General features: G+C 43.5%; 1 protein-coding gene across 1 annotated transcript in view; it reads right to left on the bottom strand.

Moving 5' to 3' along the window:
• Positions 1–26,253, bottom strand: part of MBTPS1 (membrane bound transcription factor peptidase, site 1) — a 308,154-nt gene that overhangs the window by 21,908 nt on the left and 259,993 nt on the right. The window contains exon 21 of the mRNA XM_033942001.1: positions 10,160–10,286. Within this exon, the coding sequence (XP_033797892.1) occupies positions 10,160–10,286 (127 nt within the window). The remainder of the gene's footprint in view (positions 1–10,159; positions 10,287–26,253) is intronic.

Here is a 26,253-nt window from a genome sequence, read left to right as displayed (position 1 = left end):
AAAAATAAAATAAAAATATTCTGCAGTTTTTCTAAACTTCTCTGTGTGCATTATCAGTGAGTAATGCTAAGACTAGAGAGCTAATTGTCATAAGAGTTTAGGATCGTTAAGCTCTAGCCGCTGAGACAGCTGGAGGGCTCAGTGGGAAACCTTGCTTGTTTAAAAGTATCCCTTTCTTTTGACTCTGCCATTTTGTTCTTCCCGGAGCAACTGAGGATCCCCTCGGGTGTGGGAGAGCACTCCGCCCCTCACCGACGCTCCAGTCACTGAGCCATTTAGAGGGCTCAGCGGGAAACCTTGCCTGTTTAAAAGTTCCCCTTTCCTTTGACTGCCATTTTGTTCTTCCTGAAGCAACTGAGGACCCCCTCGGGCATGGGAGAGCACTCTGCCCTCACCGACACTCCAGCTGCTGAGCCAGTTGGAGGGCTCAGCGGGAAACCTTGCTTGTTTAAAGTTCCCCTTTCCTTTGGCTCTGCCATTTTGTTCTTCCCGGAGCAATTGAGGATCCCCTCGGGCATGGGAGAGCACTCCGCCACTCACCGACGCTCCAGCCGCTGAGTCAGTTAAAAAGCTCAGCGCCTAATGGCGCGCAACCCCCTACCTGGCACCAACCCCCCTACCTCCTATCTTTCACAATGAAAGCTATACCACAAACACAAACTATCCTACTGATCATCTTGCTCCTAACCAACTGGAAGGCTGCAGCAAACAACATCTCCCCAATACCAATTATTTCAACTACAAATAGAATTCACCACCTAGCCAGGAGAACCATTACAGACAGAAACATAAACTCCCAGACCTGCATACATCACATCATCACACCAACATGGAGGAGGAGGAGACCCACAAACCCTTCCAGGACTAAACCACACCCTCAACCAAGAACACTTGTCTACCCAAAAGCAACAAATAGTGCACAAACAGAATACACCACACTAACATGTGCCTACATAAACATCAGAGCTCTAGGCCCAAAGACAGAACACATAAAAGACTGGATAAAAACCGAAAATCTAGACTGCCTTGTCCTCACTGAAACCTGGCTAACCTCAGACTCGGAGTCTCAGACCCCAGGATAACAGAAGTTTGCCCGAAGGGATACAAGATAACAGTGGTCTGCAGGGAAAAAAAAAGAGGAGGAGGTCTAGCCATCTTAGTCAGAAACTCTCTAAACCTAAACATACTAGACAAAACGTCCACCCCATACATGGATCTACTAACCTGCCAACTTTCATGCACCACACTAAAAGGATCCATAACCTGCATGCTCTGCTACTTAACACCAGGGAATTGGAACACAGCAAGACCAGAATTCGAAGATTTTATATATTGAAACTCACTAACGGCAACTTACAACCTAATCCTAGGAGATCTAAACCTACTATCTTACTATCTAAAGTATCTTACCTCGAACCCTTAACCTGCAAGATCTTAGACCACAAACCACACATGAGAAAGGCCACCAACTTTACATTGTAGCCTTCATGACCCAACAGCCCATTCTACCAGAAATTCAAACCTCAAATGGAAAATAGTCCAGATCCATCTGTTCAGACCATTACACATACACCTTCAATATCAACTGGGCCAAAGGCAAAATCAAACCAAAATCACATACATATCAACCCCTACAAATTCTGGAATAAAACAGATGCTCCAATCCAAGAATGTGACCCCAAAGACTTCATCTCACAATGGTGCAATATAAGTACAACTACCCTGGACGAGCTAGCCCCAATACAAACAAAACCCAGAATCAGCAGATGATCAGACAAATGGTTCAGCAACGAACTACTCCTACTCAAAAGACAATGCAGATGACTAGAAAGAAAATGGAGAAAATATAACCAAGAACACACAAGAGCAGCATGGAAAAAACTAAACCAACAATACAAACTAAAACTAAAAGAAAAAAGAAAGACATATTACACAAACCAAATAGGTATAGAAGCCCAAGACACAAAAAAACTATTCCAATTACTAAAAGAACTCACAGACACCAAACCCTACCTAGCCAAAAATGCAACCCTCCCCCTTCAGCCACCCTTTTAGCTGAATACTTTAAAAACAAAATTACAACTGCTAGGACAAACTTCACAGGAACCCCAACCCACCTAGAAGAGATCACAATGCCCCCCACAGAAAATGAATCAGCTGCAGCAGATAGAACCTGGTTCCACTTCTCCATAATTCAATGGTCCGACCTGAACAAACTCTATAAAAAATACAGCCACGCAGCTTGCAACCTCAACCAATGCCCTCCATACCTATTAAAAACATCCAGCCTAAAATTCCGCACTCTCCTCATGCATTGGATACAAACCATACTTACAGATGGCCTTTTCCCACAAGACCTCTCGGAAATCATCATCACCTCGATCTTAAAAGACCCAAAAGGAGCAACAGATCAACCATCCAATTATAGACCCATAGCCTCAATTCCACTATATGTCAAGCTAATGGAAGGCCTCGTAGCTAAACTCCTCACCAACTACCTAGAAAAGCATAACTTGCTCCACCCTACACAGTCTGGATTCAGAACCAACTTCAGCACTGAGACACTACTAGGCTCCTTTCTGGATACAACGAGACAACACCTCAGCACAGGCAAAAAAATGCTGATTATACAACTAGATCTCACCGCAGCATTTGACCTGGTAGACCATGACATCCTGCTACAAATACTAGATACAATAGGAATCACAGGCAAAGTACAGACATGGTTTCAAGAAATCCTACAATCCAGGACCTACAGAGTAAAGACAAACAAAGAAAAATCAGAACCATGGTCCAACCCCTGTGGAGTATCCCAAGGATTTCCATTATCCCCAACACTCTTCAATCTCTACATTGCATCCCTCAGCACCTGCCTAGACAAAATAGGCTTAACTTCCTATAGCTATGCAGACAACATCACCATTCTCCTTCCTTTTGATCGGCCAATGTCTACCATGACAGACACACTACACAGAACTCTAGCAACAGTGGCAACATGGATGAAAGACCACAAACTAAAACTGAACCCAGACAAAACAAAATTCATACTTCTCGAAAAAAAATAAAACCCCAACCATAACAAACCTAGTAATAAACTCAATCACATATCCCATTCAACCCACTCTAAAACTTCTGGGAATGATGATAGACAGACGCTGCATCATGCAACCACAAATCAACAAAATACAGAAATCATTTGCGGTCATGAGAAACCTAAAGCAAGTTCAAAAATTCTTTGAAAGAAAACAATTTCAGCTCATAGTCCAGTCCCTAGTCCTAGGTCTCCTTGACTACTGCAACATCCTCTATCTCCCCTGCCTCACAACAATGATAAAACAACTACGAACAGTACAAAACACAGCCCTGAAACTAATCTGTTCACTAAGAAAACACGACCACATCACCGAGGCATACCTCGATTCACACTGGCTCCCAATTCAAGCAAGAATACTATTTAAATTCTACTGTTTATTATTTAAATCCATAAATGGTGACAGCCCAGCCCAGACACAGGAGAACCCAGAAACCATTCATATACCCTCCAATCAGAAACATCAAACGGAAAAAACTGTACGATGGCCTTCTAGCCACACAGGCAGCAAAACTAGACCACCAACTCTCCAATCTACTAATCGCGATTACAAAACTTTCAGTAAAAAAGAAAAACCCTGGTATTCAAGAAATCCATGAGACTAACTAACACTGTATGAAACATTTAAATCCTCTGAAGCAACCTGCTCTACTCTGTAACACCTCTAGACATGTCCAGAAATCCTCTTCTGTAATCTGCCTTGAACTGCAAGGTAATGGCAGAATAAAAATCACTAATTGTAATGTAATGGTTAAAAAAAAATACTATTTTGGCACTAGCCTCCTCATTAGAATGTGCCATAATTTTCCCCATATATTCCGAACATGCATGCAACTCAAGCACACACCCCTCCCCCCCAAGAAATATGCCCTGAAAATTATTTGAGGTGCCAGGGCTTAGCTAGCAGAAAAGATGGTACTTTGGCTAGCCATGCAAAATAGGGTCTTCTGCCAGCTCCCTCGGTATTATCTAAAAATTAGGAAAAACATCCATCCCCCACAGTGTGGGTATTAATTCTCACCTATTTCCACTAATTGGTATTGTAGCCTGGAACAAAATTCTGTAGAGTGAGTAGTGGCACTGCCTGGCTGGTAGGGGGCACTATAATGCTGCAGTGGAATAGATAGTGTGCAGGACATGTTGGTGGAGTATGTTGTAGATTTTTTCTACATATAACGCCTGCTTTTCGTGTGGTTCTGGGTAAATCTAGTTAGAAGCACATGTGAAAGTCAAGGCCACGCCCAATAGAAACTTATGAAAAGTTGGTGCATAAATACAAAAATAAAAATCTGAACATGGATTGCGGCAAAGGCCAGAAAAATGACAGAGAGTAACAGGAAAACACTAGGGGTTACTAGGAGGGAAAAAGTATATGTATTTTGCTATTAAGCCAGATCATAGAGGAAATCCGGTATTGGATATACATAACATTTAAAGAGGTATTAATCTGACTCCATTTTGTTTTCTGTCGTTCTTTGTGTCTCTACTTGGTGTAAAACATACTCAAGGTTTCCCGCTTAAAAAAGGCCGGGGTTTTTAGTGTTCTTTGTTTGGATAAGAGAAACCTCATGGCTTAAGTATTAACAGATGGATCCTGGTATTCCAATGCTGGGTAGAGAAGAATCTTTCTTTTATAGTAACATAGTAACATAGTAGATGACGGCAGATAAAGACCCGAATGGTCCATCCTGTCTGCCCAACCTGATTCAATTTAAATTTTTAAATTTTTTTCTTCTTAGCTATTTCTGGGCAAGAATCCAAAGCTTTACCCTGCACTGTGCTTGGGTTCCAACTGCCAAAATCTCTGTTAAGACTTACTCCAGCCCATCTACACCCTCCCAGCCATTGCAGCCCTCCCCAGCCCATCCTTCACCAAATGGCCATATACAGACACAGACCGTGCAAGTCTGCCCAGTACTGGCCTTAGTTCAATATTTAATATTATTTTCTGATTTTAATATATGTTTTAAAGAATTATGGAATAGGACTGAGATAGGAATGAAATATGAGTGTTGCTTGTGTATGGATGATGGGATCCCATGAGTGATTATCAATGTGAATGTATGTTTAAACATGAGAATTGTTTTTGAAAACATATTTTATATATTTAAAACCTGAAGAAATCCTGAGAAGTAACACATCTGGGATGATGCCGGGATATGAACTTCGGATTCCTAAACCATGGGGAAGCGCTACAAGGACTTCAGGGACCAGACGGATTCCATCTGACCAGTAGGGGTAAGAACATCTTCAGACACCGACTAGCCTGCCTGCTTCACAGGGCTTTAAACTAGGTAAGTCGGGGGAGGGTACCCATTCACATATTAGTGCAGAAAGGAATTATCCTGATGAGGTGAGTCGAAACTCCGTTTCCATGTCCAAGGTAAGTACCCACATTGCAAACAGTTCTTTGGGAGTCACACTGACTCGGGTAGGATACGCCTCACAGGGACTTAGCAAACACAAGATATGGAGGGCCATGTATGTCAATGCACACAGTTTAGGTAACAAAATTCTGGAATTGGAGGCTGAAATGAGGAATGCTGACCTAGATGTGGTGGCAATATCTGAAACTTGGTTCACGGACTCACATGGGTGGGATATGGCTATACCGGGCTACAATCTACTTCGTCAGGACAGAGAGGGCAGGTTAGGAGGGGGGGTAGCTCTATACATTAAAGAGGACATCAAAACCACCAGGATCACAGATGTCAAGTACACCGGGGAGTCCCTCTGGGTAAACCTGGCAAGAGGCAGAGAAAAATGCCTGTATCTAGGTGTGGTATACAGATCCCCAAAACAACTGGAAGACATGGACGCAGAATTAATTGAAGACATAGAGAATATCACTCTACGAGGAGAAGCTGTACTGCTAGGGGACTTCAATATGCCTGATGCAGACTGGAACTCATTTTCAGCGACAACCAGCGGTAGCAGGAGGCTCTTAACCTCCATAAAGGGAGCACGTCTCAAACAAATGGTAACGGAGCCCACTAGGGCCCAGGCGATCCTCGACCTGGTACTCACCAATGGGGAAAGCGTCTCAGAGGTCTCAGTAGGAGATACGCTAGCCTCCAGCGACCACAACATAGTATGGTTCAACCTTAGGAAAGGCTTCCCTAGATCAAACACGAAAACAAAGGTACTCAATTTCCGGGGCACAGACTTCGCACGCATGGGAGATTTCGTCCATCAGACGCTGCAGGACCAAGCGGAGACCGATGATGTAGAAGCTAAGTGGTTAACACTGAAATCAACCATACATGAAGCAACTAGCCGCTTCATAAAATCAGTAAATAAACGACAAAGAAACAATAAACCCCAATGGTTCACCGCGGAGATCTCGCACCTCATTAAGGAGAAGAAAAAAGCGTTTCTCTCCTACAAGTGCACGGAGAAAAGAGAGGCAAAAGTAGAATATAGGACCAGGTCTACAGCGGTCAAAATGGCAGTTAGGGAGGCAAAACTTCGAGTGGAACAAATTCTGGCAAAAAACATTAAAAAGGGGAACAAATCCTTCTTCAGGTATATTAGTGACATAAAAAGGAACACAGGCGGAAAGTTACGTGGAAGCAGATTCCGATAAAGCCGAACTACTGAATGAATACTTCTGCTCAGTCTTCACCTGTGAGGCACTGGGACACGGTCCGCAGTTGAAGGCAACACAAAGCACAGAAGACCCGTTTCAGAATTTTGAGTTCACACCAGGTGAAGTTTACAGTGAACTGGCAAGACTCAAGGTGAACAAAGCCATGGGACCAGACAATTTGCACCCAAGAGTGCTCAGAGAATTGAGCGATGTCCTGGCGAAACCGTTGGCTGAGCTATTCAATCTCTCCCTAAGTAAGGGGAAAGTTCCCCTGGACTGGAAATTAGCTAATGTCGTTCCTCTGCATAAAAAGGGTTGCAGGGCAGAGGCTGCGAATTATAGACCGGTGAGTCTCACATCAATAGTGTGCAAACTCATGGAAACACTAATTAAAAGCAAATTGGACATGATCTTGAATGAAGGGAATCTTCGGGATCCCAGTCAGCACGGATTCACCAAGGGTAGGTCCTGCCAATCCAATCTCATCAGCTTCTTTGACTGGGTAACAAGAAAGTTGGACTTGGGAGAGTCTTTGGACGTCATGTACCTGGAATTCAGTAAAGCTTTTGACAGTGTCCCACACCGCAGGCTGCTAAGCAAGATGGAATCGATGGGGTTAGGAGAGACACTAACTGCATGGGTCAATGATTGGCTGAGTGGCAGACTTCAGAGGGTGGTGGTTAATGGTACCCTCTCTAAAACATCGGAGGTGACCAGTGGAGTGCCGCAGGGCTCGGTCCTGGGTCCACTCCTTTTCAACATATTCATAGGGGATCTGACTCAAGGGCTTCAAGGTAAAATAACACTATTCGCCGATGACGCCAAACTATGTAATATAGTAAGTGAATGCAGTTTACAGAATTATATGGCGCAGGACCTGCTTACATTGGAAAGTTGGTCCTCAACCTGGCAGCTAGGCTTCAATGCTAAGAAATGTAAGGTCATGCACCTCGGAAACGGAAATCCATGCAGGACGTACTTCTTGAACGGAGAAACTTTAACTAGGACTTTAGCAGAACGAGATTTAGGAGTAAAAGTACCTCACGGGATGTGTCGAAGTGGAAGATGATATTTTCTTTCTCAAGGAACCCTCGGCCACAAGAGGGCACCCGCTCAAACTCAGGGGCGGAAAATTTCATGGCGACACCAGAAAGTATTTCTTCACAGAGAGAGTGGTTGATCATTGGAACAAGCTTCCAGTGCAGGTGATCGAGGCAGACAGCGTGCCAGACTTTAAGAATAAATGGGATACCCAGTGGGATCCCTACGAGGGTCAAGATAAGGAAATGGGGTCATTAGGGCATAGACAGGGGGTGGGTAAGCAGAGTGGGCAGACTTGATGGGCTGTAGCCCTTTTCTGCCGTCATCTTCTATGTTTCTATGTTTCTATCTGCAGTTTGACCTATCTGACCTTTCAGCTAGCCTACCACAGAAGCTCTCTTCAGTCTGTAGCTGTGAAGGGAGGGCTCTTTTGGCCCACTTAGGAATGTGTTTCAGTGAAATTTGAAGCTGTCAGTTTTTCCAAAGCATGGGTGCTCCAGACACAGAAGGGCTGGTTTGATTGAAACTTTTTGAGAATTACAAAGTGTTCATTAGGTATGTTATAATGTGTTGCGTATTCAGAAATTGATGTAAATAAAGATGTGATTTTTAAAACTTTTTTTGAGCTTGTTAACTATGTTAAAAGGAATTTTCTTTGTTCAAACCTAAGGACAGCCTCTGTTGGCTGATTGATTGACAGATGTGATGTCATGCTAGGCATTGAAAAGGTATATAAGTGGACCTTGTGGGAGCGGTTTTTTGAAATCATATTTGCCAGGAGAGATGTACATTGACATGCCTGGCTTTATATCTTCTTGCACAAATGCCTAATAAACGATGCTCCTAATAAAGCTAATAAAAAATAACTGATTGGAAAATATTTGTGCAATTGTCATTATTCCCGGGCAACTAAGGGCAGGGTTTGTTACCCTGTCCAAGAGTTTGAAGCTCTTCTAATGTTCTGAGGTAAGGAAGCAACTTCCCATCTAATTAGATAAACCCTTTTTAGGGAATAAGAAAAAAAATGTCAGTGATTGGGGGGGGGGGAAGGAATATTTGAACTCAGATTCCTCCCAGTATCATCTATACTCCTAGGTCCAATTCAATTGCTTTATGCTTTTTTAATGGGAGCTTAAAACCTAAGTGAAGTACTCCTCTGCTCAACTGATGCCCATCTGTTCAATCTTGTCAGGAGCTGCCTTAGACAAACAGTCTAGGAGCTCTACAGACCAACCATCACTATTCACTGGCAACAGAGAAATACTCAAGAGCACACAATCTTCACCAAGAATAATACAGGTGAATTCCCCTAACTCTCTTCAGTCACTGCTCTTCCATCAGCAAGTATTGTCTTTAGTAGAGAAGGCAGACTAAGGAACGGAGTGCCTTGTAAGGGAGGGGGAGGGATCCAGCACTACCAGGTAGACACCCCTTCCCCCAAAGAAGTATCCGCCAAGGAGGAGCATGAGCTCAGAAAATAACATGAACTTATACTTAAGGGGGAGGATGGTAATCTCTCATTCCAGAATTGGTGTAGCTATGTTATTGGTGGGAGGTGCGAGACTCTGGAATGCTCTGCCAGATGTTTTGTGATTTTGCACTGCCAGAATGGGTTTTAAGAAAATGCTGAAGACACAATTGTTTGTAAGTGCCTTTTTGAGTTGAGATTTAACATGATGTAAGTACCTGCTAATGTATTATATGATTTATGCTCAAATTTTATGGTACAAAATTTTTTTTGATAGACTACTTTCATACCAGGCTGCGATCAGAGACAAGGAATTTAGTCGGCTAATAACTAATGCTACATTGTACAAACATTTCAGGAAACTTGAAACCTATTTATTTGATAAATTTCTGTAATACATAACTATGACATATTAATTTGTTTTTTGTAGTTCCTGAGATTGTTTCAGATATAATGTAATGACTATGTAAACCATATAGATAAATATACAGTATATAAATTTTTAAATAAATTATACTACAATATTAGCAATATTTCTCCACAGAAATTCACTTGTCCTATTCTATAACTTCTGATAAACTAGTCACCAACTAGTTCAGAAGTAAACAGTAAAATCCAAACCAAGAACTGCATAGCAAACATCTACCACCTACTAGAGATAGCCTAGTGAACTGTCTGAGCAGTACAGGGCTCTATTAAGGCACAGCGTAATTCTGTACACTCTATATCCACCTGCTGGTAGATGGATGCAAACCCACAAGTCCTGGATTCATCTGATGCAAATGACAAGGAAATAGTCTTTGCACTGGCTTTACTAATGCAAAGTAAATTAAGGACAGGGGTTTTAAAAGGAAATCTTTTCATGCACTTTGATATTTTTGGTATATTTACTGCTCCTCCCATAGCTATGATATTCTGTATATTGGTAAGTGTCAATCAACATATGAAATCTGACATTGTTTATACTAACCTGGGTGCAGTTTCATTTAGAGGCTGTGGTTTAGCCCAAGATAAGTGAGGACAGGCTGGCAGGGCTCGGGGTTTTGGATGTCCCAAGTGAGCTTCAAGTACTTTTGAGTAGCGATGGAGGTGGTTCCCTGCATTTAAATCATGCATCAAAACAAAACAAAAGCACAGAAGATAAATTCTGATGAATATCTGAACTGAGTAAAAGATGAATAAAAATTCTAGTAAAAAAAAAAGCAGCTGCATTTTGCTAAATAACATTTCATCTACTTTTCTCCAATGTATCCAGTCTGATAGGCAATCTGTTCACATATAAAGGCTCTCGGCCCGGTCAAAAGAAAGTGTGACATATTTAAATGCTTCCTTACAGAACTCATAGAAACAGATGTTGGCAGAAAAGAACCATTTGGGTCACCCAGTTTTCTCACTTCTGTCACAGTTCTTTATATGTACAGTCAAACCTCGGTTTGCGAGTAACCCTGTTTACAAGTGTTTTGCAAGACGAGCAAAACACTCAGCAAACTTTTGACTCGCAAACCGAGTGTTGACTCGATTTGCGAGCATCCCCCCCGATAACCGGCATCGCTTCCCCCCGCTCGCAAAGGCCCCCTCGCTCCAACCGGCACCACCCCACCGCGCGAACCGGCCCCCCCGCCAGTACAACTTAAATTTACCCACCTCCCCGTCTAGCACCAGCACCGGCACAGCTCGTGTGCCTAGAAAATCTTCCGGCTTCGGTTCATAGACAAAGCGCGCCTTTGTCCTGGCGCGCTTTTGACCTGACACCTCCGGCTTCTGCCTGCCTGCCTTGAGCATGCATCTGCGCATGCTCAAGGACTTCTAATTCTCCCTCTCGCCGAGATTCTCGGCAAGAGGGAGAATAGAAGTCCTTGAGCATGCGCAGATGCATGCTCAAGGCAGGCAGGCAGGCAGAAGCCGGAGGTGTCAGGTCAAAAGCGCGCCGGGACAAAGGCGCGCTTTGTCTATGAACCGAAGCCGGAAGATCTTCTAGGCACACGAGCTGTGCCTGCGTGCCGGTGCTGGTGCTAGACGGGGAGGTGGGTAAATTTAAGTTGTACTGGCGGGGGGGGGGGGGGGGGGGGCGGTTCACGCGGTGGAGGGGTGCCGGTTGGAGCGAGGGGGCCTTTGCGAGCGGGGGGTGGAGCGATGCCGGTTATCGGGGGTGGGGGTGGTGGGAACGTATCAAAGCGAGTTTCCATTATTTCCTATGGGGAAACTCGCTTTGATAAACGAGCATTTTGGATTACGAGCATGCTCCTGGAATGGATTATGCTCGTAATCCAAGGTACCACTGTAGTTCCTTTCTATCTCTCTTCCAATCAAAGACCCGTTGGGAACAATTTTCAGGCTCCTCATAAGCATCCAAGCAAACTACCCAAATAGACTTGAAGTTATATATTTTGTGGATACTTTTTCTGATCAAATCAAATTCATTTGTTGTTTCAATCCCCATTCCAATCCTGCCCCTAGAACACCTCCACTAAATTACAAGTAAGCGTACCGCAAAACATATATACATACATACTTTTACTCATACACAGAGTGGGTAATTTAAAATGTGTCCCTTTCTGCTGGTATAGCAAGTTGTTTACCTGTAACAGGTGTTCTCTAAAAACAGCAGATTATCATTCCTCAAAGATGGGTGATGTCATCTATTACAGCCTGAGGATCAGATTTTTAAAGTGCTCTACAGATATATTCACTGCAAGCTATTCCTTCAAAACCAGTCACGATTAGAATAGTAGCCAACCCACTATCATATGCAACCAAATAAACACAGGTTGGAATGGTTATACTCAAAAGAGAACTTTTCTGAAATACCTCAGCCCCACCACTCCACCGCTATAAAAGTTTTTTAAGCGGGAGATTTATGTGGTGCCTCATCATTGGTAGATCAATTTTAAAGCGCCATGAGTATATATATTTTTTTACTTTTTCTATTCAAAAATTTTTTTGTTAATTTTTATTAGTTTTCGTATTAGTTTCACTATAAATAGATCAATAAATAAGCAGTTATAAAAGTAGAATTTGTATACTTAGCTTCTACACACAGCTCAACCAGGGAGTACGACCCGACATGTTTCGCACCCTCCGGTGCTGTCTCAAGGGTCTCCCTGCGTAAATACAAAAATTACAAAACACATCTCAGGGCAATGAAACGCTACAAACATACTAGCGCCCACCCCCCCAACCAAAATCTCTATATGCATACTTCATGTGAACCGCCGTCTCCCACAGAACTCACCTAGGTGGCCGTAGTCATCCGACTCACAAGATTGAGGTCTGTGGAAAGATGGCGGCAGCGTTCGCGGTATGGTTTTAAATGTATTACATTAGTCTAACCACTCCCCCCACAGTCACCCATTGGGCCAATCATCATCCAATCAGAGTGTTCCAGTCAATCTCTGCATTCAAACCCCGTGGTTCCACTGTATCCAATGTGAATATCAGTCTCTGTTCAGCCTCATTCAGCTTCTGCAAATCCTTACCACCCTCCCTCCCCGTTATTCTCTTCACCACACGCCACCTAAGATGTTCCACCCCATGATTATATCTCAGCCAGTGGGCCACTAAGGGGGCCTGGAGAACATTGTTAGTGATACGTGACTTATGCTCATTCAGTCTAATTCTGATTTTACGATTAGTCCTGCCGATGTAGACCAACTCGCATGGGCAGATAATGGCATAAATCACATGCTCAGATGTACAATCTGTGATAGCGTTGGAATATAACCGCAATGGTCTACCAGGAACCCTCTATCGGGGGAAGAGTGGAGGGTTCCTGGTAGACCATTGCGGTTATATTCCAACGCTATCACAGATTGTACATCTGAGCATGTGATTTATGCCATTATCTGCCCATGCGAGTTGGTCTACATCGGCAGGACTAATCGTAAAATCAGAATTAGACTGAATGAGCATAAGTCACGTATCACTAACAATGTTCTCCAGGCCCCCTTAGTGGCCCACTGGCTGAGATATAATCATGGGGTGGAACATCTTAGGTGGCGTGTGGTGAAGAGAATAACGGGGAGGGAGGGTGGTAAGGATTTGCAGAAGCTGAATGAGGCTGAACAGAGACTGATATTCACATTGGATACAGTGGAACCACGGGGTTTGAATGCAGAGATTGACTGGAACACTCTGATTGGATGATGATTGGCCCAATGGGTGACTGTGGGGGGAGTGGTTAGACTAATGTAATACATTTAAAACCATACCGCGAACGCTGCCGCCATCTTTCCACAGACCTCAATCTTGTGAGTCGGATGACTACGGCCACCTAGGTGAGTTCTGTGGGAGACGGCGGTTCACATGAAGTATGCATATAGAGATTTTGGTTGGGGGGGTGGGCGCTAGTATGTTTGTAGCGTTTCATTGCCCTGAGATGTGTTTTGTAATTTTTGTATTTACGCAGGGAGACCCTTGAGACAGCACCGGAGGGTGCGAAACATGTCGGGTCGTACTCCCTGGTTGAGCTGTGTGTAGAAGCTAAGTATACAAATTCTACTTTTATAACTGCTTATTTATTGATCTATTTATAGTGAAACTAATACGAAAACTAATAAAAATTAACAAAAAAATTTTTGAATAGAAAAAGTAAAAAAATATATATACTCATGGCGCTTTAAAATTGATCTACCAATGATGGGGCTACAGATATATTCAGCATCACAGTTATTGAAGGAGAAGTTCAGGAGGTGCCTGGGAGTGGCGTGCAGTTATTCTGCTTTTAGTTGCTTCTTCTTTATCATGTCAATGATGGATTTCTTTTCATGCTATTTTTATACTGATTTTTAGTCTTGTATACCACTCAAAATGTCTTCTGAAATGAGCATTACATCAAATATTGATTAAACTTGGAAACATATCTTAGCTTCCACAAGATCACCTCTTTAGCAGATGCCTCCATGCTTTTAAGACCTGAACCATCGCTAGTCTTGTCACAGTCATATATTCAAGGCTAACTATTTTGCTCCTTTTCTCATAGTCTCATAAGATTCCTCATTCAGGAGAATTAACCTTTAGTCCTTTCTTCCCAACAGTTGTTCCATAAAACCAATAACTCCACTAAATGCACTCAAAGTTTGGGGGACTTCATATAAGTGCAAAAAAGATCCTCCCTGCCCACGATTCCTCCAACATTTACTGCTCCCTGTCCTGTGAATCTAGTCATTCCAGGGTGTAGTAGTACTGAAACAGAGTCTTGTAGCCATTTTCCAATATGTTGCTTACTATTCCTCACTTTCTCAATCTGTTACATTTTCCAATATATTGCTTACTATTCCTCACTTTCTCAATCTGTTAAAAACAACTTTCCATTGTTTGTCAGCATACTCCCTTCCCAGGTCTTCCTTGAATGACAGTATGTTTCAGTTTCTCCTTCCTGCTCATACATACAATTTAGAGATTTTCCCTTTTGTTGTTCCTCTATAAAACAGTTTCAATTGATATAGATCTTCCTTGTTCAACTTTTACTGCTCCCTTAGCCTCACCTTCTACAAATTGTCCCATAAACTATAATTCCAGATTGTTCCATCTAAAATACATTCCTCTTTCTAATCTAGGTGGAAGTCCTGATTATATTTTAGTGGTGTATACCGATATAGTCCTGTTGGTCCCAACCAAGTCTTCCTTCAAATCATCATTATAACTACCCAAAACATGTTATCTCCATACCCCCTTTCTCCACTTTCATATAGGATTCCATAATCCAAAACAGAGGGGGGGGGGAGGGGTAGGAGGCTCTTCCCACATGCTCCTCAATTTGTACCCAAGTCTTTGGGATCACAGATTGCCACTCTAAAGCAGTTCTAAGCGGTGCCACTTCAAAGTACCTCTTAAAATTGGGCACTCCAAAGACCCTTCTTATTCTTTGACATTTGTCCTTTGCAATGGATACTCTAGATTTAGTATTCTTCCAAATGTATTCACTTTCCCTTGTAGTTTAAAAAACAAACAAACAGAACCAGAACCTTATATGGAAGGGCCTCAAACAAGTAAACAAACATTGGGCAAGCTGTTATTTTGAATCCCACAATTCTCCCCACCCACAATTACCAAACTACGTTGCCAAATCTCATCACTTTTTGCAGGAACGGAGGATAATTTACCAATAAGAGTTGGGCTGAATAACAACTAAGTTGATTCCCAAACATCTAATCTGGCATCATGTCCCTGTAAAAGGGTAACGCTTTGTCAACTTTCTCCTCCTCCTCTAATATCATCACACATTTCTAAGATCCCTGATACTCATCAATAACCTTCCAATGGGAAGTCAAGAGGTTCGTTACTGTAAAGTGAAGTTACTCATGGGTGATGGAGAAAGGCTTCCCAGTATTCTTTTCTAGAAGCTTTTGGAAGCACCTCACTGTGCATGTATGCTTCTTCCCACCCACTGTCATTGAGTGAGACTGAGTCAATCTAATACAATGGCTGATAGAATTCAACTCTAAGGGATGGTGAGCACCTGCTACAGGTGAATAATTTTGCTTTCTCTGAGGACAAACACAATGGAAATATTCTTATTTATGGGAATCTCTACCTACCAGGCAGTTCAAAATAAAAGGGGAAAAAAGGAGGCTGGCAATAATTAAGTGAATTAAGAATGGTAACTGGTGGTATTATACAGAAATAAATGGGTGCAGTTGTTCGCCAGACCATAAATAAATTCTGAAGGACTGTTTGACCAAACCAGCTGACACTTTGGGAATCCTGTTCTAAACAGGAGTGTGATATAAGTGTGTGAATTGAATACCATATTGCAGCCCTGCAGATCTCATCTATGGAGGCTGATCTCAGGTGGAAAACCGATGCAGCTGTAAGTAGGGTTACCAGATCTTCCTTTGGGGAAAATCCAGACCCTCCAGGACTGCCAAGTTCTGCCTCATTCTGCCTCCAGATGGCATCCGCACATGCGCACGCATGACATCACCACGTTACGTCTGTGCATGCGCGGATGCCCTTTCCCGATGCAATTTTGGCGGGAAGCTTTTCAAAACCCAGCCAAAGTGCTGGGTTTTGAAAAGCTGTCTGGACTTGTCCTCAAGAGGAGGACATGTCCAGGGAAATCTGGACGTCTGGTAACCCTAACTTTAAGGGTTAAGGCCTGCACACAGATTCTACACAAAAGCTGAATACATTTCAACTGCTAATTCAGAGACTGTGCCTGAAGCAGAGAAAATCTGTGGCCTACTTCTTCTCCTATTGGGTCTCATCAGTGATGCACTGAATTGATACTAGCAGGACTTATCACGTGTTCCAGTTTGGAGCCTTATCTGGTGCACACTGGCCCTTTCAGACAACTTGAAGCCCAAACATTCTGGGATTTATCAGCAAGGGATCCAGGGTTCCTAGAAATTCCCTAAAATAATGTTGAAACATAGAAATAGACGGCAGATAAGGGCCCACGGCCCATCTAGTCTGCCCACCTTAATGTCCCTCCCCTACCTTTGCCCTGTGAATAGATCCCATGTGCCGATCCCATTTGGCCTTAAAATCAGGCACGCTGCTGGCCTCAATCACCTGTAGTGGAAGACTATTCCAGCGATCAACCACCCTTTCAGTGAAAAAGAATTTCCTGGTGTCACCTCGTAGTTTCCCGCCCCTGATTTTCAACGGATGCCCTCTTGTTGTCGTGGGACCCTTGAAAAAGAAGATATCTTCCTCCGCCTCGATGCGGCCCGTAAGATACTTGAACGTCTCGATCATGTCCCCCCTCTCTCTGCGCTCCTCGAGCGAGTATAGCTGTAATTTGTCAAGCCGTTTTTCGTATGGTAGCTCCTTGAGTCCCGAGACCATCCGGGTGGCCATTCTTTGCACCGACTCCAGTCTCAGCACATCCTTGCGATAATGCGGCCTCCAGAATTGCACACAGTATTCCAGGTGGGGCCTCACCATGGATCTATACAATGGCATAATGACTTCCGCCTTACGACTGACGAAACCCCTTCGTATGCAGCCCATGATTTGTCTTGCCTTGGACGAAGCCTGCTCCACTTGATTGGCAGACTTCATGTCCTCACTGACGATTACCCCCAAGTCTCGTTCTGCTACCGTTTTTGCTAGGATCTCGCCATTAAGGGTATAAGACTTGCATGGATTCTGGCTGCCCAGGTGCATAACTTTGCATTTTTTGGCATTGAAGTTGAGTTGCCATGTCCTAGACCATCGCTCCAGTAGGAGTAGGTCGTGCATCATGTTGTCGGGCACTGAATCTTCATCTGTTGTGCATTTGCCCACTACATTACTCAGTTTGGCGTCATCGGCGAATAATGTTATTTTACCTCGAAGCCCTTCTGCCAAGTCTCTTATAAAGATGTTGAACAGGATTGGGCCCAAGACTGAGCCCTGTGGTACTCCACTAATCACCTCCGTCATTTCGGAGGGGGTGCCGTTCACCACCATCCTTTGGAGCCTACCTCCAAGCCAGCTCCCAACCCATTTCGTCAATGTGTTACCTAATCCTATAGAACTCATCTTGCTCAGTAACCTGCGGTGTGGTACGCTATCGAATGCTTTGCTAAAGTCCAGGTACACGATGTCCAGGGACTCCCCAATATCCAGCTTCCCCGTTACCCAGTCAAAGAAGCTGATCAGGTTGGATTGGCAGGATCTCCCCTTAGTAAATCCATGTTGTCGGGGATCCCGTAGATTCTCCTCATCCAGGATCTTATCTAATTGGTGTTTGATTAGAGTTTCCATTAGTTTGCTCACTATCGATGTTAGACTCACTGGTCTGTAGTTTGCTGTCTCCATCTTTGAGCCTTTCTTGTGGAGTGGAATGACGTTAGCCGTCCTCCAGTCCAACGGGACGCTGCCTGTACTAAGGGAGAGGTTGAAGAGCGCGGACAGTGGCTCCGCCAAGACATCACTCAGCTCCCTAAGCACCCTGGGGTGCAGGTTGTCCGGCCCCATTGCTTTGTTAACCTTGAGCTTTGACAGCTCACCGTAGACACTGCTGGGCGTAAACTCAAAGTTACTAAACGGGTCAACTGAGCCAACCCTTGTCTGTAGCTGAGGGCCGAGCCCTGGCGCTTCTCGGGTGAAGACTGAGCAGAAGTATTCATTTAATAGTTGGGCTTTTTCCGAATCCTTTTCCACATAGTCTCCGTCTGGTTTCCTAAGACGTACAATCCCGCCTGAGTTTTTTCTTCTATCACTGATATACCTGAAGAAGGATTTATCTCCCTTCTGGATGTTCTTTGCTAGAGACTCCTCCATGAGGAATTTAGCCTCCCTGACTGCTGTTTTGACGGCTTTTGATTTGGCCAGGTAGTCTGCTCTAGAGTCCTGCTTCCCTGATTGTTTGTAAGAGATGAATGCTTTTTTCTTCTCCTTGATCAGGTCTGAGATCTCCACAGTAAACCACTGTGGCTTATTGTTCCTTCGCCGTTTACTTACTGATTTTACATAGCAGTTTGTTGCTTCTTGTATGGTTGCTTTCAAAGTCGACCACATGTCTTCCACGTTATCGGTTTCTTCTTGGCTTTGTAGTGCCTGGTGAACGAAGTCTCCCATTTCTTTGAAATTTGTGTCCTTGAATTTGAGGACTTTGGTTAGTGTAGTAGATTTAGTGAAACCTTTCCTGATATTGAACCATACCATGTTGTGGTCACTGGAGGCCAATGTGTCGCCCACCGAGACCTCTGTGACACTTTCTCCATTGGTAAGTATCAGGTCCAGTATTGCCTGATCCCTTGTCGGTTCCAACACCAGTTGCCTGAGGCTTGCTCCTTTCATAGAGTTTAATAGCCTCTTGCTGCTGCCGGAAGCAGAGGTAAGTGTAACCCAATCCACATCAGGCATGTTGAAGTCACCTAGCAATACTGTGTCCCCACGCAAGGTGATATTTTCTATATTTTCGATTATTTCCAAGGTATTTCTGGAAATGCTCAGGTCAGTTTAGAACAGGAGGAATGGAAAGCATCATCTTCCCCGGCAGGAACAGAGTCCAAAAGACTATAAAAATGAATTCCTGAGAGGGTGTGTGGTTCCTTGAAAAGATTCTCTAAGAAGGGACCCAATGTTGGTGGTTCCTGGCTAATATTCTCTATGAAGAGGCCTGCAGGCTATGCTATGCTATGCCAGGTAGAGGTCATTTGACCTCCCCTTTTCTTTCTTAAACTTTTTTTTTCTTTGACTTAATGACACTCCTGGATTCACCAACTGCTTCTCTCTGTGGGCCAATCTTTTGACAACTCCCAGATGGCTTACTGAATCCATGGTACTTAATCTCTTGTGCCTCTTTGGGTTTGCCAGGACCCTTTTGTAAGAGCAGCAATGATAGAGGTTAAGTACCGGTCTCCAGTGTAGCCCAAGAGGTGTGGGAACAAGGATCCTGCTGGTGGTTTGGAGGAGACTGAAGAACTGAATCAGTCATCTGCCAAGTTATCTATGCCAGGTGAAGAAACAGAATCCCTGAAGGATAACTAGGTAGAGGTTCAATGCCCGCCTTGGGATCTAGCTATGGAGCAAGAGGCAGCTAACTGCTTTATTGAAGATATAATAAAAGACCTGAGGTCAGCAGTCGAGTGTGTGCGCCATTTGAAGGAGGTGAAGAAATTCCTCCAACAGCAACTGGTAAAGATGGAAGACCAGTTGCGTACTCAAAGGGAGAAAGTAAAATAAAGCGAAAGCACATTGCAGGATTTAGAGGCAGAGCATGCCAGACTCCAGACAGCTCTAGACCAAAAGTCTAAGGTGATAAAGGAGCAGAGTACCCAGTCCCAGGAGGGGGATGGGGGCAATAACAGAAACACTTCCATACACTAAATCCAATCAGCACAGAATCCATCCCCTTACCATATCTTCAAACAAGTTGGAGAAAAAGCCTCAGGGTCAAAGAACTGAGGCCTAGATGCACTAAGAGGATCGGTAAGACAGTGTGGGTCTGCTCTGATCTGATTTTCTGGCCACTTCAGAAAGAGCTATTGATGCACTAAAAGGTTTGCATGCAAATAATTAACGCGGATGTTCATCATAATCCTTGACTCTGCCATCAATTGATCGCTGTGAGAGCAACTCTCATATATGCACAGAGCTGGCAGCGGAAGCCGTGGACTAATTCAGCTAGTGAAGCACAAAGAAGGCATTTTGGATTCTTCCCTTAATGCAGCAGGTGAACCTGCGAAATGGAGTTCCATTGGGAGATTTTGAATAATGATTGCCACTGGATGGCTTTATATGTTGGCCTCGGCATATATTTTTAAATCTGGTGTCCTGGCGAATGGTGTATATATACATTTTTACTTGTATCTTTTCGACTTGTACTTTCTTCAAGCTTATTCAGCCTTCCTTTCTAGCCTTAACATATATATATGACAGGAGTGTCATATATATATATTTTTCTCATGCTTCGTGGCCACATATATTATATCATTTTTTAATCATTTTAGTTCATTTTTTGGTGTGCTGCTTTTTCCATGGCTCAATCCACAATCTCAGGCCCAATCGTTTTATCATTTTGAGCATAACATTATGTATATTCCCTTTATATGCTTTTGACTGCTTAACTGATTCTCTTTTTCTTCTTGAGTACAATATCATGCATATTTCCACTTCGATTGTCTTATTTTCAATGCATCTTTATTTTAACAGTTTTGTTTGAGGTTCCATTTGATCCCCTTTTCAACTTGGGTAGGTCTCATTGATTTATTTTTTTGTCCTTTTTCTTATCTTTCCTCTTTCTTTTTGTTTTTCCATTTCACAGGTTTATTCATTTATGACGTATATATTTGCATATTGTTTTCACTAGTTCCTTTTTGGTCTGGTTTGTCCTCATCACACTTTTTTATCTATTTCTGTAACACACTTATTGGTGACATCTATCCATGATATATGTATTGCACATTGATTCCACCAGCTTTTCATTGGATTTGTTTTAAATTTTAATTTTTCATTACTCTTCTGTCCATCTGCATAATATACTATTTTTTATTACTCTCTTGTCCATCTGTATAATATACTGTTTATTTTCACTTTTTATCTTTACTTTCTAATTCTATTTTTATTCTTATCTATATCCTCTATTTTTAATTATGTTTATTCCATTCTCAGATTTCGAATGTCTTTTAATTATTCCTAAAAAAATTTTTGCTATTTATTTTCGTTTTCAATCCTTGTCCTTTATGGTCTTTTAGTTCTCTTGATTTCTTCATTGCACACCTTCTTTATGCTTATCTGATATATGTTTATGTATTCACACAGATATATAGATATTTTTATCACATTTTTATCATGATGCATATTCTGAGTCATTTTTATCTTTGGCTTATTAGGACCCCTGATGAAGGCGTGTTACCAAAACATGGATCATATTGGGTCCCTTGGTTTGCTTTTAGGTGTTGTTTTTAACCGCATTTATTGATATAAATAAACTTTGCCTGCATCATTGTACGTGTATCTGCAGTTTTCCTTGTTTTGTCTTCGTATCCTTCACTGCAGACTCTGTTGGTTCTTCCTTCATGTGTATATGTGGACAAACATGCAATGTTTTGTACTCAGGCAACTTCCAGTGGAACTGTGAAAATTACCGTACTTTGTGAATTTGTGCCCATGCTTTCAAAATTAACTGTTTGGATTCAAAGAACTGTGCCACTGGAACTTCTAAGAACTGACTGTCTCTGGGGGAAAGGGTTAAACTCTTCTATAAATATTAGGTTAACATTGTCTTTAAGAACCTTTTTTTGAATGTTGGTAGAGCAGGGGTATCAAATTCAGGCCCCAGATTTGGCCCTCTGTTCCTTCCCTCCCTCTATCCTGGCTTCCCGGTCTCATCTTCAAAGCAGCCTGCAGAGGATCACCAGTCGGCTATAGTGATCCTAGCAGGCTACTGTAGCCTCTGCAGCACGTTCCCTCTGCCTCGATCCTGCCCCTGACATCAGAGGAGGGGCGTGACTGCGGCAGAGGGAATGTGCTGCAGAGGCCAATGGCAGCCTGTTATGATTGCTACAGCAGCGGCAATACTCTGCAGGCTGCCCTAATTAGCTGAAGGTGAGATCAGGAGGCCATGGGGGAAGCTGGAGGAGGCTACAAAGAATGGGGGAACATGAAGGCCTTTGGGGGTGGGCCTGGTGTAAACGTACATGGATGGGGGGAGGGAGGGAAGGGGGAGTCCAAAGAGACATGCATAAGCCAAACTGAGGGGGGAGGGGAGAAGAAATAATGGGTCTAAAAATAGAGGAGAGAGAGAGAGATGGTGGACAATGGGATTTAGGGAGGGAACAGAAAGGGAGAGAAATTGGACTCAAGGGATGGTGTTGAGGGGGAGGATAGAGATACTGGATAGGAGGGTAGTTGGGAAGAGAAAGGGAGAGATGGTGGACCCTGGGATGGTGGGCAAGGAGGGAGAGATGCTGGATGAAAGGGTAGTTGAGAAAAGGAGAGATGGTGGATCTGGGGATGGTGGGGTCCATCGCTGCAGCTGTGGGGATGGAGATGAAAAAAAGAAAAGATGCCAGACCTCCATGGGAGGAAAGGGAAACGGAAGGGGAGTACAGAGATAGAAGATGGATGGTTAGCACAAAGAAAGAAGAAAATGACAAATGGGCAGGAGACCCTGGCAAGCAAATTATCAGAAGATAACAGAGCCTGGGACCAACATGATTTGAATAATGACCAGACAACAAAAAGTAGAAAAAATAATTTTATTTTCTGTTTTGTGATTATAATATGTCAAATTTTAAATGTGTATCCTGCCAGAGCTGGTGTTAGACAGCAAGCGTTAACTAGGACCTAAAAGAGAGAGGAAATATTTTTTTTTAATTTATTCTGTTTACATCACAGAGCTGGCGTGGGGTTGGAGAGGTTGTAACCCTATACTTCTATTAAGACTTAGGGGTCCTTTTATTAAGGTGCGCATGTAGCGCGCGCTAAATCGGTTAGCGTACCTTAATAAAAGGACCTCTAAGTATCTTAATAAAAAATATGGCCCACGACAGCCTATATTTTACATTTCGGCCCCTGATGTGATTGAGTTTGACACCCCTGGTCACAGGTGTCAAACTCAAGGCCCATGGGCCGAATCTGGCTCACCTAGCTGTTTTATGTGACCCACGGTGCGATCGATGTGGCATTTTCATTGCTGCCCCCGGTGTTATCTTCTGGCCGGCTCCCTCCTCCTCACTGCCGCAGTGCACAAAGTCACAGGTGGCGGTTCTTACGCATGTCCTGTGCCTGAACCGGAAGCCTTCCCTCTGGCCTAAAAGATATACAGTCGACTCCGCTTAAGTGCAAGGCCTCTGGACCTGCGACGTGTGCTCAAACGAAGTGTGCGCTTAATCGGAGTACCACATTTTAGTCATGAAAAATCACAGTATGCTGTAGTCAAATACAATAAAACTTTTATTAAACAAAAAACACACAATTTAACACGGTTCAGGTTTAGAAACAGAACTGTTCCGTCTAATGCAATAAACTGTAAACTTTTTTTTAAAGCAACATTCTACTGAAATAATCAGTCACTGCTTTCTGCATGCAGACTGCACGATTCAGGCTGTGTATCTGTGTAAAACTGACCATAGTCTTGACCTATACATGGGTTTTATAATCCCTTGCAGTGGGTGTGGCTTCCTATATGGGGCAGCCTATCTAAAGACATCGTAGATAAGCCGCCCCCATTAGCAGATTATCTGCGGAGTCCCCCTTACCTGTAGCTCCCTCCTGGATGACTGCTGGCTGCCTCCTGCAATGTTATGGCTAACGGTGCAGGGCAGGAGTGATCTTTTCAGCATCCAGCCAACCCCGTGTTGCTTCCTCCATGCCTGCCGTCAGTTCTTGCGGGATCATGAGTGTCGCGAGAACTGATGGCAGGCATTAAGGAAAAAGTGCAGGGCTTGGCTGGATGCTGAAAAGATTGCTCCTGCTCTGCACCGCTAGCTGCGACATTGCAGGAGGCAGCCGTCAGCTGTCCAGGAGGTATTTACTGGGGTGTATGTGTGATGTATATACCGCCACATTGTATAAGCCGATTTAGGTTTTAAAACTCTTAGATAAGCCACGGCTAGTAACATGGGGCAGCTTATCTAAGAGTTTTAAAACCTAAATCGGCATTTCCTGCGGCCTATACATGGGGAAATACGGTAATAACCCAGATCTTATTCCTCTACAACAATGCTTATGTTGAATAGAGGATTGACTGGAAACTCATCAACCTGCGCTTAACTCCCAATAAGATGGGCACTTGTTGGGTCTCTGTCTGCCCATCTTGACTTTCATTAGCGTACATTTTATTTAGGGAGGCACATTTAATGTGTTAATGTGATTAATGCTTTAAAAATTTTAACGTTTGTTAACGCAAATATCTCTCCCTCAGGGCTTTTTTTGTGCAGGTACCATACAGACACCGTTTTCCAGAAGTGAATTGGCCTGATCTCCAGGCCTCACAATTCTCCTTCCTCTTCCCTCAGGAGCCTTCCCAGTCAGGCATCTGTTTCCTCCCCCCCTCAGGATATAGCATCTTCTCCCTCTAGTCCTTCACCCAGGTGACCCTCTAACCTCCTGGTTCCTTCTAAGTGATATCAGCAATTGAAGCAGGGTACTGTCAGTTGGTTGACACCACAAAATCTCTCTCTAGTGAGTCTTGGCTTCTCTGATCTAACTTCCTGTTCCTGTGTAGGCAGAACCAGCCAGAGAGCGCCTCTAGAGTCAGCCAATGGTGCCCAGCATCAAGAAGAAAATAGGAGATTAGAGGGCTATCTGGGGGGAGAAGCAAGGGAATCAATTGTAAGATGAAGGTGATGAATGATTATGCATCCTGGGGGAGGGGAGGAAAGCATGGTGTCATCATGAAGGCTTTAGGTACATAGGAGGACGGGGAAATACATGGAAGGACAAGAAGCTATATTGCACTGATGGGCTACATATTTATTTATTTAGATTTTTATCCCATCCTCCCAGTAGCTCAGAACGGTTTACAAGTAAACATTCACAATGGAGTGAATTGGACATACAAGATTATACAGTAGATTTAAATACTTGGATATACGAGACTGTGCAGCAGTTTAGATATAGGGACTATACAGTAAATTAAGAACAGTAAGTTAAATATAAGTAGTTTAGTTTAGATACAAGTTATTTGAGTATAGACTGAGAGTGGACTATACAGAAATTTAGGCAGAAGATTAGAATGGAGAAAGAAGGGTAGAGGGGGTTGGGTGTAGACTGAGGGTGACCTTTAGTTGAAGAGGAGGGTCTTTACCATTTTCCGGAATGTCATTAGTGAGTTCTGTAGTCTGAGTTGAGGGGGGAGTTGGTTCCAGAGTTGGGGAATGAAGTGGCTGTCTGAGCGTTTGCGGGCGGTTTCTGAGAGGAGGGACCTTCCGGGGGGAATGCATAGGCGTATCTCCATTTCTGAGCGGAGGGTGCGGGTGGGGATGTAGATGGGTAGCTTGGATTTTATGTAGGAGGGGGTGGTGGCATAAATTCTTTTGTGTGTTATTGCCAGGGCCTTGAATGCACAGCGTTGGCTAATTGGGAGCCAGTGTTCAGCGCGGAGTGCTGGGGAGATGGGATCTTGGTAGTTGAGGTTGTGTAGGAGGCAGATAGCTGCATTTTGGACCCGTTGGAGGCGCTTGAGATCTTTTTTGGTTATTCCATTAAATAGGGAGTTGCAGTAATCCATTCTGGAGAGGACATATGCGTAGAGGAGTTGGGCTAGGTCAGGTGTGGAGATGTAGGGTTTGATCCTTCTCGGTTGGCGGAGGTAGTAGAAGGAGGTAGAGACTACTTGGGATATGTGGGTGGATAGGGATAGGTGTCCGTCTAAGGCTAGGCTGCATACTTGATCTGTTGCCGTTAGTAGAGTGGAGTCCCATGATAGTGTTGGGTGTGTGTATTTGGTGTTATTTTTCCTGATCCATAAGAGTTCGGTCTTAGAGGCGTTCAGTTGTAGTTTGTTGTTTGTCATCCAGGTTTTCATGTCAGAGAGGCAGTGTTGGAGGTTAGCAATTTGGGATGATCGGTTTTCATCTAGAGGGAGGAGCAGCTGGATGTCATCGGCATAGGAGTGGATTTTAATGTTGTACTTCTGCGCTATATCAATGACAGGGCTGATGTAGAGATTGAAAAGGAGGGGGG

Source organism: Geotrypetes seraphini, chromosome 4 (genome assembly GCF_902459505.1).
Source record: "Geotrypetes seraphini chromosome 4, aGeoSer1.1, whole genome shotgun sequence".
Lineage (NCBI taxonomy): Eukaryota > Metazoa > Chordata > Amphibia > Gymnophiona > Dermophiidae > Geotrypetes > Geotrypetes seraphini.
Note: the sequence above shows the minus strand (reverse complement) of the source record. Positions and strands in the feature narration are given on the sequence as shown.